This window comes from Pagrus major, chromosome 4, assembly GCF_040436345.1.
Source record: "Pagrus major chromosome 4, Pma_NU_1.0".
Lineage (NCBI taxonomy): Eukaryota > Metazoa > Chordata > Actinopteri > Spariformes > Sparidae > Pagrus > Pagrus major.
The window spans coordinates 11,315,737-11,329,358 of NC_133218.1; the positions used below are offsets into that span (position 1 = coordinate 11,315,737).

A 13,622-nucleotide genomic window follows, 5' to 3' on the forward strand; every position below is an offset into this window, starting at 1 on the left:
ATAACAGAAGAAATGAAGCTAAGTTTGGTACAGATATATGCAGTTTATCTCAGCTGTAAGTCACCTGATAACAATAAAACAAATATTACTGTTCAGTTTCCAAAGACAGAAAAAGGTATGCAAGCACTTGATTTTCTTGTATTTTGAAAAAAAACAACAGAAAAAAACCCCCACAAGATTTGAAATATTCAAAGGTCACAAAACTCCCAGTAGTCCAGCCCACTCCCAAATAACATAGACGGAAATGGGCTAAATTCTCTGAATGGTAAAACAAAATATAAAACAAGCAAAACTCAGACATACTTGCTATGGATTTAGTCCATATCACTTGACCAAATAGAGGAAAATCTGTCATGCAGCTCCAACTAAAGGAACATTTTAAATCCATGACCAAGATTTCTTCCAAATCTATATCAATAAAACTAATTAAAATGACAACTTTGAAATTATTAACAATTACTCAGTCATAAATTCCACAATATGATCACAGTAATACCCAGTGTACACCCCAATATAAAAAAGATTTACAAACATTTACATTGACACTCAGTGAACATAGAGTTGTTCCCTCTTACCTCTGAAGTGAACCAGATGAAACAGACCACTGAGCTGTGCTGGTTGTGTTATTTCATGATTGGGAACTCAAAGTAAAATACAATAGTGCTTGTGTTTGATGTGGTGGAGGTATTTGTTTTATGCAAATATTAGTTTTTTATCACTGCAAGAAAATGAGTGCAGGTAAGTTTGTCAATGTTTACAAGAGAAGAACTGATGTCACAGTCAAAACTCCACTGTAACAGCAAGCCAGGTCCATTAACAGAGATGTGATATATTCTACAATAACATCATGGTTTGGAAAAACACAGAAGACGGTAAAGTGTCATGCTGTTTGTATTGGGTATATTAACTTTGGTCAATTAGTAATGATTAAAAAACTGCACTGCAAATATTCAAATACATACACACACACCGGGATTGTGAAAAATATAAGAAAAAAATATATAAGCTATAGCTACATGATGAAAATGTTCAAAATCAGTATTTCAAATGCACAGAATGGGTGAAGTTGAAGAGCTGCTAGGTACACAAGATAGGCAAACCCCTCACCACAATTTTTGTATGAGCACACCAGCATGTGCTCATACCCCCCAACACACACTCACACACACACACACACACACATACACAAAAGACAAAAAGTCTTGGTATGTTGGCTTCCGGTTCAGCTGTTGATGCTGTGTGTTACACCGCTCGTCTCAGCTGATTTACCAATCTTTCTCAGAGACATCACGAACCACAGGAAGATGAAGAAACCTGACAGAGACAGCAAAGTGTTAGAGAGCGAACAAACAGGCGGACAGGATCATGCAGATCATGCAAATGCTTCTGATAAACTGTCTGACTGTGTCCCTTCACTGCTTATCAATATTCAAATAGTCAGGCCAATGTCCACTGCACAGGTATAGATCTGTATACATACAGATAAGTATGTATTTTAATTACCGTTTAATATTGACAAGGGTCTCTTTGTCTTTAGTATTCTTTTCGCTTGACAATTTTGTGATTTTGTCAGTTTGCACGAGAATAAAAATCCTCGACCTGTCATTAAACCCAGAGACTTCGACCATTTATTGTGATATATGATACAGCTATACAAATTAGTGTTTCCATTCCATATTCACAGTGGGAGATTGCCAAGATGGCCTGTATGGTCTGGCTTGGACAATGCATTACAGTTACTGCTCTTAACCAAGTTAGATCGGGCATACACATGGAAAGACTTGCTATGTTAAGCTTTCTGTATAAAAGTTACACACTGTTGTGTCCCATCCTGACCAGACCCTGATAAAATGTCAAACCAAGTGGATCAACTTTGCTTTTACAACAACTCATTTCATATTTGACTCATATAACCCTTTCTGTCATGTTTAAAGTAAGATCACCACATGCAGGATAGAACTGAACATGTGGAGGGAGGCTCTGCAGACCTTGCAGTGAGTTCAGGATGCAGAAGGGATAGAGGCCCGCAGTGGTCAGGTGGCCGAAGGAGAAGAAGACAAGGCCCCACGGTATGCCAAGCAGAATGGTGATTCCTAGCAGGGTACAGATCTCTCGCTTGGCTCTGTCATGGATCTTCTGTCCAAACTGCAAAATATAGTGTACAATGACACAATAGCACGTAATACTACTGACGATCACAAACCAGACCATGACATGTCTAGTCTTGAAAACACCTCCTGAGTGGAAGCAGAGTTATCTCGTTCATTTGTTTAAAATTAGCCCAATTATTCCCACTGAAGACGTTCACATTGTCAGATGGGTCACGAATACAATAAGAAAGAAGGAAAATCCTTAAACAGCAGGTCACATCACTCAAACAGGATTAAATAGTTCATTTGTTTGGATTAAAACTATGAAAATTTACAGCAGCAGAACATGTATGTGGGATTGACTCAAGATCAACTACAGTGTGTGTGTCCATGTTAATAGAGGAACATGTTGCCAATTAAATGGAGCTCTTTGGCACAAAGGAATCAACAGAAAGAACTTTTTAGAAGGATCAATTAATTGCAGGTTGTTTGGTTGTTTTCACTGGGAATGTTGATAGCGAGAAGCATATGACATGTCAGCAGACTCATCCTTTAAAGATCCTTTGTAAAGACAAGAAGAGCCGGCCGCAAAGAATGCAGGTTCACTCTCACCTCTTTGCTGTGGTGGAGGCTCAAAACTCGTTGGACCATCACCCCCAGCATGATCACGTTAAAGAGGAACACCAAGCTGAACACTCCCACTGTAGTGACCATCTTCACCGTGTTGTCACGTATATAACATCTATAAAGAGAGGGAGTATAGATGTAATCTCACACTGCAAAATCAAACATCAATTCTGGATCAAAAAGGTCGGTGACATTTCATTTTACAGGTCCGCAAATATCTTGGTGAGTGGGCAGTAATTGCCAAGTGACATTTGTTTTTAATTACCAGGCACTTACCACAATAATTTGCAGCAAATGTATTTACAATAATCCCAACATTATTTAATATAATGATCTGCTATTTTCCAATAAGCAGTTAATAAATAGCTGTTTTTTTGTAAAAAAAAAAAAAAAAGCAAAAAAAAAAAAACATTACATACATTTCCAGGAAGCTATTTTTTGCTTAACTCCTGCTGATCATGCCATTTTACTTTTGAACTGGTTGGAAGTTGCGCTTGCAGACACTCACTTCAATTTAGTGTCCTGCTGAGGACAGAAACTAGGTGGAAATTAAAATGGCATGATCAGCTGAAGTTTAGCAGAAACCAGATGGAAGTTTCCTGGAAATCTATTTTTAAAAATACCAGTTATTTATTAAATGTTTATTGGAAATAGCAGAATATTACTATTGAATAATATTGGTGTAATCTTCAAAACATTCTGAGGTAATTATTCTGGTCATTTTAAAGAAAATTAAAATATGTTGCTTGGTAATTACCACCTATTTATCATGAAATGTCAAGACCTATAAAATACAGTGCTGTTAATGTTAATTATGTCATGTCAATTCAGGTGAAAAAAGCTTCTGCTATATGCAGTAAAAATATTCAAATTCCAAAAACCCCAATGCGCATGCAAAGCACTTATAAATACAAGTTAATTATTAGTCTGGATTGCACACAAATTTTGTTCCTGCTTCTCCCGTACATTGCAGTGCTGTTCGAGTTAGATGAGTCCAGAGGGACGCTTCCATAGGTGTCACTGTCTATGATGACCACCAGGGATACAATGACTGCAGGGACACCTGAAACAAAAGGATTAAGAGAGGGATTAATCTTTTAACTTAAGGTTTCAATCACTCCAAAGTTTGTTGACTGATGCCTCCATCTCACAGGTCACTGTGCTTGGCGGCTCTACTCACCCCATCCCACCAGGCTGATCTTGAGCAGGTATCTCCTGACATAGATGTTAAAGACTCTGATTAAGAGAAGGTAGAGGTGGAACCCCTCCAGAGCCATCCAGCTGAAAGTGGCCAGCAGGGAAAAATGAAGAGTAAGGGCCATGTACAGGCAGAGCCCTGTGGAGGACAGCGCTGCCACTGTGTGACTGGGGAGGAAGTGCACGTTGAGGAGGATCAAAGCAATGGCGAGGTTGATGTGGACCTTCATGGAGATGTCTGCCCTGATTGTTCTGTCAAACAGAGAAGAACTGATCTGTGGTAAGTGTTTGATTATGTGCTGATTTAGTTGTCATACCGTGGTTGTGATAAAATTTGGTCATATTAAGTGGAGGAATAAAGGAAGGATGAGAGAAAGAAAATAAGGAAGGAAGGAGAGACAAAATGTGATTAACAGAAAAGAAGGGAGAGCACACTGGATTTACAGGGTATGGTAAGAAACAGGAAACAAATTAAGAAAGCACAGCCAGAAGCCGAACAAAGGAGGATAAAGAGAGCTGCAGAAGTGATGGGAACAAGGAGAGAAGGGTGCTGCTGTGCCTGAAAATATGTCAGAGGAAAGGACAAATAAAGAGGAATGAAGGACAATGAAAAGTGAGAGGAGAGTCATGTGCCAGGGAAGAATAAATTACTTATTCGTGATGAAGAGCAGAATTGTGAGGACCAAGGCAAAAAGAGAAATACTGCAGCCAGTCACAGTGATGAATGTCAGAATCTGTTGGTCTTTATCGCTGATATCAGCAGACACCTGTGGAGGAAAGTACAAATGTACAGAAAATGTTGTCTTTATACTTTATTTTATTTATTTGATCGTTACTGGAGAATCAGACTGAGATTTACATACAAAACACACCAGTAGGACAAGCTTATAACTTAAGATGTGGAGTTAGTAATTAAACCACTGGAATGGATATAATGTAAATTATATTAGCTCCACTTTCTCTAGCTTCAGTATAGAGACCTTATGTTAATTAATCAGTATGTTAATGCATCAGTAATAATAATCTAATAATAAATAGACTTATAACACCTGTGTGCTAATATAATGTAATACATTCAGAATACCAGGATAGTTTGCTGATAATGTAAATACTGATAACTTCACGTGTATATTTTATATGCAGTATTGAAAGTTTTACTAGTCACTAGGAGTAGAATTTGATTTTTTTCTCTTTTTTTTGTTTTTTTACTTTTGTGACATTTAGTGGTCGCAACAAGAGTGAAACTACAGTACATAGTAATACAAAATTCCACGAAGCAATGCAGAGTATCCAGTTTCATAACAATGACGTTTCAGTGAGGCATACTTTTTAATGCAAGAGAAGCAGAGTTGGCAATTTTAAAACTGATTTTTATTCTTCCATTTTTTTGGTAACTAAATTCATCTAGTCACACTAGTAGTTTGCTGTTTGTATCCCTTACATTCCATTACACTGCAGAGGTTTTACCTTGTCACAGTAGAAAAAACACAGGTGGAAATGATAAAAACAATAATGGTTATATTTCATTTAGATACAGAGCACTGAGGTGCAGAAGGGCTCGCTTTGGGAAGAGTCTGATCCCCTCAGCTATAACTGCCCTAAATAATAGGCCTCGCTGAGCAGACTACAGTTTTGTATTTGTTTTTGTTTTTTTACAGTGTTGCAGTTGTTGTATGTACTGTTTTTGTATATTGTCTGTTGTATGTACTGTATGTCTGACGGGTATAGTGTTGTGAAAAAGAATTTCCCCTTAAGACAATAAAGTCAAGTCCAAGTAGCTGCTCCAGTGTCAGGGTCCTGGTTGAGGATGCTGGTTAATTGTCACAATGTCAGGGACACATGAATAGATTGGACCCATTATTAATCTTGGTATTAACACCTATGCTTTTCCTACTGTGAAGTCAGAATGTCTGCTGTGAAAAAGACCTTTTGCAGAATATTTGTACTGTATTTTATGATATAAATATCCCATTTTATTTTTTAGACATTTTTAATGGATTGCAGATTCAGTTTCATATGCACTTCTACTGAAAAAGCAGTCATGATAAACTGGTTGCTTTGTTGTGATTCTCTCTCTATAGCTCTGCTTAATGATGACAAAAGGCTAAGCTTACCATGAGCACACCGAAGTATGTGAGGTGGTCACAGGAGCAGGTGATGTGACTCTGACCAGGTTTCCACAGGGTTTCGCAGCCATATTTGCTATATTCTGGCAAGTCGAACAAACAGATCATTATACAAATGATTATGTTACATTTGCACTATATCAACTCATGTGGTTGATCATGTGTGAAAGCATAGAGAATCTAATTTATCTTCTTCATAACAAAAATATATTATTGTTATTGATTGTGACAGATGTGATGCACTTACTCTTCGTTGAAAAATTAAAGAACACACACATGGGTTCTCTGGTCTCCTGTGAAACATGAATATATCAGGTTTACATTATATTGTTTATATGTTTATATTATATATACAGCTCTGGAAAAAATTAAGAGACCACTGCAAAATTATCAGTTTCTCTGATGTTGCTATTTATAGGTATGTGTTTGAGTTAAATGAACAGTTTTGTTTTATTCTATCAACTACTGACAACATTTCTCCCAAATTCCAAATAACAATATTGTCATTTGGGGCATTTATTTGCAGAAAATGACAAATGGTCAAAATAACAGAAAAGATGCAGTGTTTTCAGACCTCAAATAAAGAAAAGAAAACAAGTTCATATTCATTTATAAAAAACACAATACTACTGTTTTAACTTAGGAAGAGTTCAGAAATCAATATTTGGTGGAATAACCCTGATTGTTAATCACAGCTTTCATGCGTCTTGGCATGCTCTCCACCAGCCATTCACATTGCTGAGTGTTGGGTGACTTTATGCCACTCCAGGTGCAAAAATTCAAGCAGCTCAGCTTTGTTTGATGGCTTGTGACCATCCATCTTCCTCTTGATCACATTCCAGAGGTTTTCAATGGGGTTCAGGTCTGGAGATTGGGCTCGCCATGACAGGGTCTTGATCTGGTGGTCCTTCATCCACACCTTGATTGTCTTAGCTGTATGGCATGGAGCATTGTCCTGCTGGAAAAAACAATCCTCAGAGTTGGGGAACATTGTCAGAGCAGAAGGAAGCAAGTTTTTTTCCAGGATAACCTTGTATGTGGCTTGATTCATGCATCCTTCGCAAAGACGAATCTGCCCAATTCCAGCCTTGCTGAAGCACCCCCAGATCATCACCGATCCTCCACCAAATTTCACAGTGGGTGCGAGACACTGTGGCTTGTAGGCCTCTCCAAGTCTCCATCTAACCATTAGACAACCAGGTGTTGGGCAAAGCTGAAAATTGGACTCATCAGAGAAGATGACCTTACTCCAGTCCTCTCCTTATGGTCTTCTGCAAACCTCAGCCTGGCTCTTCTTTGCTTGTCATTGATGAAGGGCTTATTTCTAGCTTTACACAACTTGAGCCCTGCCCCTAGGAGCCTGTTTCCAACCGTTCTCGCCGTGCACTTCACCCCAGCTGCCATTTGCCATTCTTTTTGTAGGTCACTTGATGTCATCCTACGTTTGCTGAGTGACATTCAAATGAGTTGACGGTCATCAAGGTCAGTGGAGAGTCGTTTTCACCCTCTGCCGGTCTGTAGCTTTGTTGTCCCCAATGTCTGCTGCTTGACCTTGTTCTTAGAAATTTTAAGGATGGAAGCAACCTGACGCTCACTGTATCCCTCTGCCAGTAAAGCCAGAGTTGAACCCTTCTTTTCCTCACTCAAAACTTTTCTTTTCAACTCTTTTGGCAAGGTCAATAGTTATTTTTTGATTCCAATTACTTTGAGGTACTACTAGCACTGATTTTGCCATCCAGCTGGTCCTATTGCAAGAGGATAGTGATGACCACAGCAGTGGTTTTTATACTTTTCCTCGTTAAATATGATTTGGTTCAGGTGATCACATAATCAGTACCTCATTAAGTAGAATGAAAAATTTGCAGTGGTCTCTTATTTTTTTCCAGAGCTGTATGTTACAGAAGTAAGTGGTGAAAGTCGTTACATTTCTGTTCAGAGTGAGATTCATGGTGATGTTGACGCGCTCCTGTAGTCCGGACACATTCTTGCCCCGCACGCTCAGGCCGATCAGTCTGCTCTCATATATTTCACCCGGGGCTTCCCATATGGTCTACAGTACAACACACAATCAGTTAGTTTGACAGTTTATCCAAGACAGTTACAAACCATGATTGGATGACAGTCATTTACATTTTTTAGAAATGTTGTGACCTAACTGCCCTTCACTGGAACTTGTCTCAACTAGAATGCAATTACATTTTGGATGTTACTGCAACCACAATAGTAAAGACCAAAAGAGCAACTACTTCTTAGTTTCAAAAAGTTTTTACTGGAAGCAACATGTCTTGCAGCATTTGAGGATGTTGACGTATTTAGTCAGAAAATGACATATCTTCCTCTTTTGTGATAGATTTCCGCCTGTGTCATTGTGGAACAGTTACTAACCTTGAAGGGGGAAGGTGGTGGTGTTATAACAGCCAATAAGGCTGCCAAACGGCTGACCACAGTTTGAGTCACCAGCAGAATTTTTTAAGAACACCTGGGGATATTTCCTCCCTTTTTCAAGTGAAGTCAACCATCTCCATCCATGATTGTGGCAATCAAAACAGGTATATTAAGCCAAACTGTGATGTTTTTCTGACCCTGACCAATTGGATTTTGTGCCTAAACCTAAGCAGAGCATAAGCACAGCGTTGTGATGCTGTGAGAAATAGAAAATTCAACCTAAAAAGCTAACATTTATCCTGGTGATTGGGCTGCTTGAAATGAATAAAGCTATGCCAATTTATCTCACTTAACTTTTGTCCTTCTGTGGTTAAAAAGAGAATCTGGTGTCCAGTTGAAGAAGAAACATTGTGTCATTCCAAGACCAATTAGCTTGTACGTATTAAGTAAGTTGGCCCTTTACAGACCTGGTATTAACATGAGTCCTGAGTGATCCGGTCCATCACTTCACACCTGGTATTTGAAAGTGTCTCAAGTGACCACTTCTGATCAGATCTCACTTATAAAGTTTCTCCTTGTGAATTTTTTAAAGGATGACAAAGTAGCCTATATTGGATGCTGTTTCAAGTATTTATAAATTTGACATGTTTATTGTCAATAAAATGTTGTCTTCTTTCATAAAGGCTGGTACAGCATTGCCATTAGAAAACAATACTTTTAACAAGGAAAGAAACAACTTAAAGGTGGGGAAGGTGATTCTGGAGAGAGATAACTGATTGTCAAGTCTCATTCCCAGGTTGTCAAATATTGATGCTTTGGGTCTGAAATTCTAACCCAAAGTGTTGGTACTTGCGACCTGGGAATGAGACTCATCAATTAACTTTCTTTCACCACAATCACTTTCCCTATTTTTGATTATTGCATTTAATGCTGAATTTACAAGGAGTCATGCATAATTTTAAATTTGCCACAGCCGTTTTGCAAAGTTTTTCAAGTTTCTCCTAACCCAAACAACCTCAAAATAATGCACTTTATTCAGGGAGTCTGGGGATATTGTGCTAACTAGATCACTGGTTATGTCAGGATGGTTAGATTGCATATCAGTGAACCAAATGACAGAACCAGACAGTTTGTTATCCATTATGCCTGTTGTTGTGACTTCTTCTTGTTTCACGGAGGATGTCATTTGAGTTGGTGATTCATCAATGTGACCATGGACACGTGTCCGTACACACTGCTAAAAGAATGTGCTCACATGCATTTCAAACCACCTCCAAATTTGGTGTTAGTGATTGGATCTAAAATGCGTCTTGGGAGCGCTCACTCCTGCACTGAGATCTGTCCACTTGTGATCAGATAACTCAAGATAGATTTGCAACATTTCACAGTGTTCCTCTTTTCAATAACCAAGCCCCAACCTTGTTCACTCTTCTATGAGGCACACCAACTCCATTTATTAGATCATGCAGGCAGTAGAGAGAAGCTCATTTTGGCAACAAAATGATTCCTTCAGGTGCTGTAGATAGATTTTTCCTTTAACCACAAATGACAAAGCGTGTGAGCTTAAAATGGAACTTCAACTATTTTGTTCAGTTCCAAAAATGTGTTTAACACATATACACAACAAGTAAAGGACTTATATAAAAATACATTTTTACTACTACTACTGTTAATTTTTACTACTACTACTGTTAACACTTTACTCACTAGATTGATTTGATTTACAGTGTAATTTAACACAAGAGACTTGGCAACATTAAAATACAGTATATCCTTTTTATCTAAATGGTCTTGCTGTAATATGAGTGTGAAAACAATGGTGAACATGCCCAAGTAAGTTTCAAATGTTCAAAATAATGGGCCCCCACACGTGTGACATAAGCTGCATGGCAGTCATTTGTTTTTACACGTTTGAATTGTATTTCCTGTATCCTAGTCAGAGGCATATCTACAACATTTTGAAAGTCAGAAGAACATTATTTGTACCTTTGTAAACAAGCTAATGAATAAAAATGTTTCATAGAAGTATTGAAGTCATAGTGAATAGAAAACTTACTAAAAAACATGCAAAAGAGTGTTTCTCTGATTTAAGTTTATAATGTACTGTATGAATGAATATACACTAATTTCGACTAAGTCTTTTAGACTTATTTACTTTAAAAACAACATAAAAAGTGTAGTCTCTGACCCCGTTTGCTTCAGGCCAGGTGAGCATGCAGAACACAATAGTGTTGTCTGATCCAACACCCAACCCTTTCGGCAGTTGAACTCTCACTTTGCTGTTGGTGACAGCCCTGTCTGACATTGCCTACATCAAACGCACAGAGGCAAAAAACAGGAAGAGGATGTAAAAACCTGTAACAGAAAAATGCAACTCTCACAGCTACATTTGTGTCAAATCACACTGCATAATATATGTCATTCCTGTCAGTTGCACCACAGCCTAATTTTTACACAAACACCTCATGTGGAATGGATTGCATGTAGGCAGTGCTAGACATAGACTAAGAGTCAACAAACATTTGACCTGATTGGGAATGTAATTAATCACAGTGGTGCATTGAGCTAAATGCTAATATTAGCATGCAAACATGCTCACAAAGACAATGCTTAGCAGGCTGATGTTAAGCAGGTAAAACCAACCACCATCATTGTTAACATGCTAGGGTGCAAACATTTTCTTATTAGAACTAACACAAAGTACAGCTGAGGCTGATGTGAATGTGTAATGCAGGTATTTGCAGGACAAACTCAATTTTTTTCTCCTGATGGTGATAGTAGAGGCAAAGTTAGGAGATCAACAAAGTCATTGGGATGCACCCTTTCGGAAGCATGAATGACTGTAGCAAATTTCAGTTGTTGAGGTAAGTGACATATTTGTCCTGCTGATGGCACCACAGGACATGTCGGGGATCACCAAAGTCATGAGGATACATGGCCTGCTCACCATGAATGTCCGTACAAAAGTTCATGCCAACACATTCAGTAATAATCAATAAATGGGCAGTTTGGACCAAAGTGCAAAGCAAGCATTGCAAAGCGAGCATTGCAGACATTACCATGGCTTAAGTTATGCTGCTAGTAATTTTTTTTTTTTTTTTAAATCAACCACGAAGTTAAAAATGTAATTCTGATTTTGACTTTTAATAAATCCTTACCACTTCCTCATTTGCGTTAATTTCAAGGCCTCTGAAGGGACCTTTGGGTCTGTGCAGGGCGGCCACTAATCGGTTGTTGGATATGTACGTAGTCTCATTCACCTCTGTTTCCTCTAGCATTTGTTCTAGGCTCTCTATGGCTCTTGTGAAAAACAACAATAACATTATAAGCAATAAGCCAATAATTACTCATTAACAAACACACACAAAACAGATCCTTACAGAGACAATAGGATCTTAACATTTGTCAAATTGGATGCAGAATTAAGTAAGGGTTTACTCGATAGTGCTGTGGCCGATTCCGTTTTCCAAAATGCTGTTTATATCTTCCATACAACATCTAGTATCCGAAATCTCTGTAGGGTAAAATAATGATTTATTGATATTCGAGATGTACATTAAATGTGTATTTCCAAATAAAATACTAATAAAAATAAATTCATTAATTAAAGTGTCTCACTCTCTTTTTTTCCCAGTTTCCTTTTACAACAACGTTTACCCTTTTGACCCTGACAGGTGATGTTATGAAACACCAAATACAGCACCAGCCAACAGAGGAGCCACCACTTCATCCTGTTAAGTGAAGAGCATTAATTTAGAATAAACACCTGTCTGCGCTTTACTAACAGACATACATCATTAAAAATGTATGGCAGAGAAATAGAAATAAAATCTGACTTTGAGATTGAAATAAAAGTAGGTTAAGTATTTGTGCCCTTTATTCTCATAGGGAAGTACAAACAGAATCACTTAACCACATTTATTGATCTTAACTCGGCCAACAACTGCAGCAACAAGTCATATCCATAGTCTTAGTTTAAAAAAAAACAATAGATATCCCTCAGGCCTCATATCAACATCAGTGTAGATAGGTAAATTAGATGACTCTGACCTTAAGAGGATCAAAACACAGCCTACCTTTTCATGTTGCTGAGTCCCTGTCAAAATGATGTCTGATGAGAGTACACTGCAGCGCAGCTGGTATGACAGAGCAAATGCAAGTGAGGAAACCTGCTGGAATCAAATAGGTTCACAGGAAGTTAAAAAAACATGTAAATGACATTCTGAGAAAAGAGGAAGCAGCAACATACTGATCTCTAAAAATACCTTCCTTACCTCTTGCATTTGTAACCACTGCATCTGTATTGAATATCGGATCACATTCGGATTATATTCAAAACTTGACACTACACACATGTTCCATTAAGAAGCTAGTTTATCCTGAACTTCACAGCAGTACAGCATTGGTTAAAGGGTAAAACGTTAAACAATTTTTCAAATTACCCCTTCCCAGTTTTTCACTGTGAAATAACTGCAGGTGCCACTGTCAAAAAACCCCAAACAGTTGCATTGTGGGTAATAGGCATACAACAGAAGTGCAATGCTAGACCAGTGGAAAGCTGGAAACCTGGTGAAAACTTGGTCCCTACAGTGCAACTTAACCACTGACTGACGTCACTGTAGGCAATTTATCAGATTACATGCAGCTTCCTCTGAGACACAGAAGGCTTTATACTATTTTTGTCACATACGCAGTAGTACTCCCCAAGACCTGTAAACACGCTTTAAAGGTCTACTTTGCTAGAAAGTTGATTTTAGGGTCTCTTTACCAAGTCATCAGATACAAACGCTTTGGGATGGCGGTCGACCCGGCCTACAGTATTTGTCAAGTTAGAAATGCGACTCATAAATCTACTTTCTTACAAAGCGGACCTATAATGTGTCAGATTGGTGGAGTTACCCTATACTGCACATCACTTGGCTTATGGCTGCATGTCACAAGTGCTACCAGCAGAGGGGAGTAGCACACCAAAGAATCAATGAAAGAAGGTGTCGAGAATTAAACAGGTACATTTAATCCTCCTGTTTGTATACGTTGTGATTTGTTTTCCCATTATAACAAGAATTCAAGTTGAAAACAAAGCCTGGAGGAATTAGTAATTGTACAAATGTATTAGTGTAACTGGAAAAAAATGTGAATTATGTGCCCCCTGATAATTTGATAAACAAATTTTCAATTTCATTTTCAATCTATATAA

The 13,622-nt window shown here is 38.1% G+C and overlaps 1 protein-coding gene across 1 annotated transcript; it reads right to left on the reverse strand.

Moving 5' to 3' along the window:
- Positions 1-19: 19 nt before the first annotated feature.
- On the reverse strand, positions 20-12,568 carry LOC140994988 (adhesion G-protein coupled receptor G1-like). Its single transcript, XM_073464862.1, has 14 exons — positions 12,502-12,568; positions 12,044-12,156; positions 11,864-11,939; positions 11,584-11,725; positions 10,614-10,733; positions 7,965-8,090; positions 6,288-6,333; positions 6,029-6,123; positions 4,566-4,681; positions 3,898-4,166; positions 3,684-3,780; positions 2,703-2,832; positions 1,989-2,145; positions 20-1,314 (listed from the first exon to the last, which is right to left on the reverse strand). Exons 1-14 carry the CDS (start codon positions 12,507-12,509, stop codon positions 1,223-1,225), a joined length of 1,587 nt encoding a protein of 528 aa, XP_073320963.1. The 5' UTR covers positions 12,510-12,568; the 3' UTR covers positions 20-1,222.
- Positions 12,569-13,622: the final 1,054 nt, after the last annotated feature.

What these genes read in the sequence shown, in the direction of transcription:
- LOC140994988 (XM_073464862.1), bottom strand. An exon ending in AACTCGAACAGCACTGCAAT is followed by an intron (nt 2,833 to 3,683) that starts GTACGGGAGAAG and finishes CTCTCTTTATAG; the next exon opens with ATGTTATATACGTGACAACA. An exon ending in CATCCTGAACTCACTGCAAG is followed by an intron (nt 1,315 to 1,988) that starts GTCTGCAGAGCC and finishes TGTCTCTGTCAG; the next exon opens with GTTTCTTCATCTTCCTGTGG.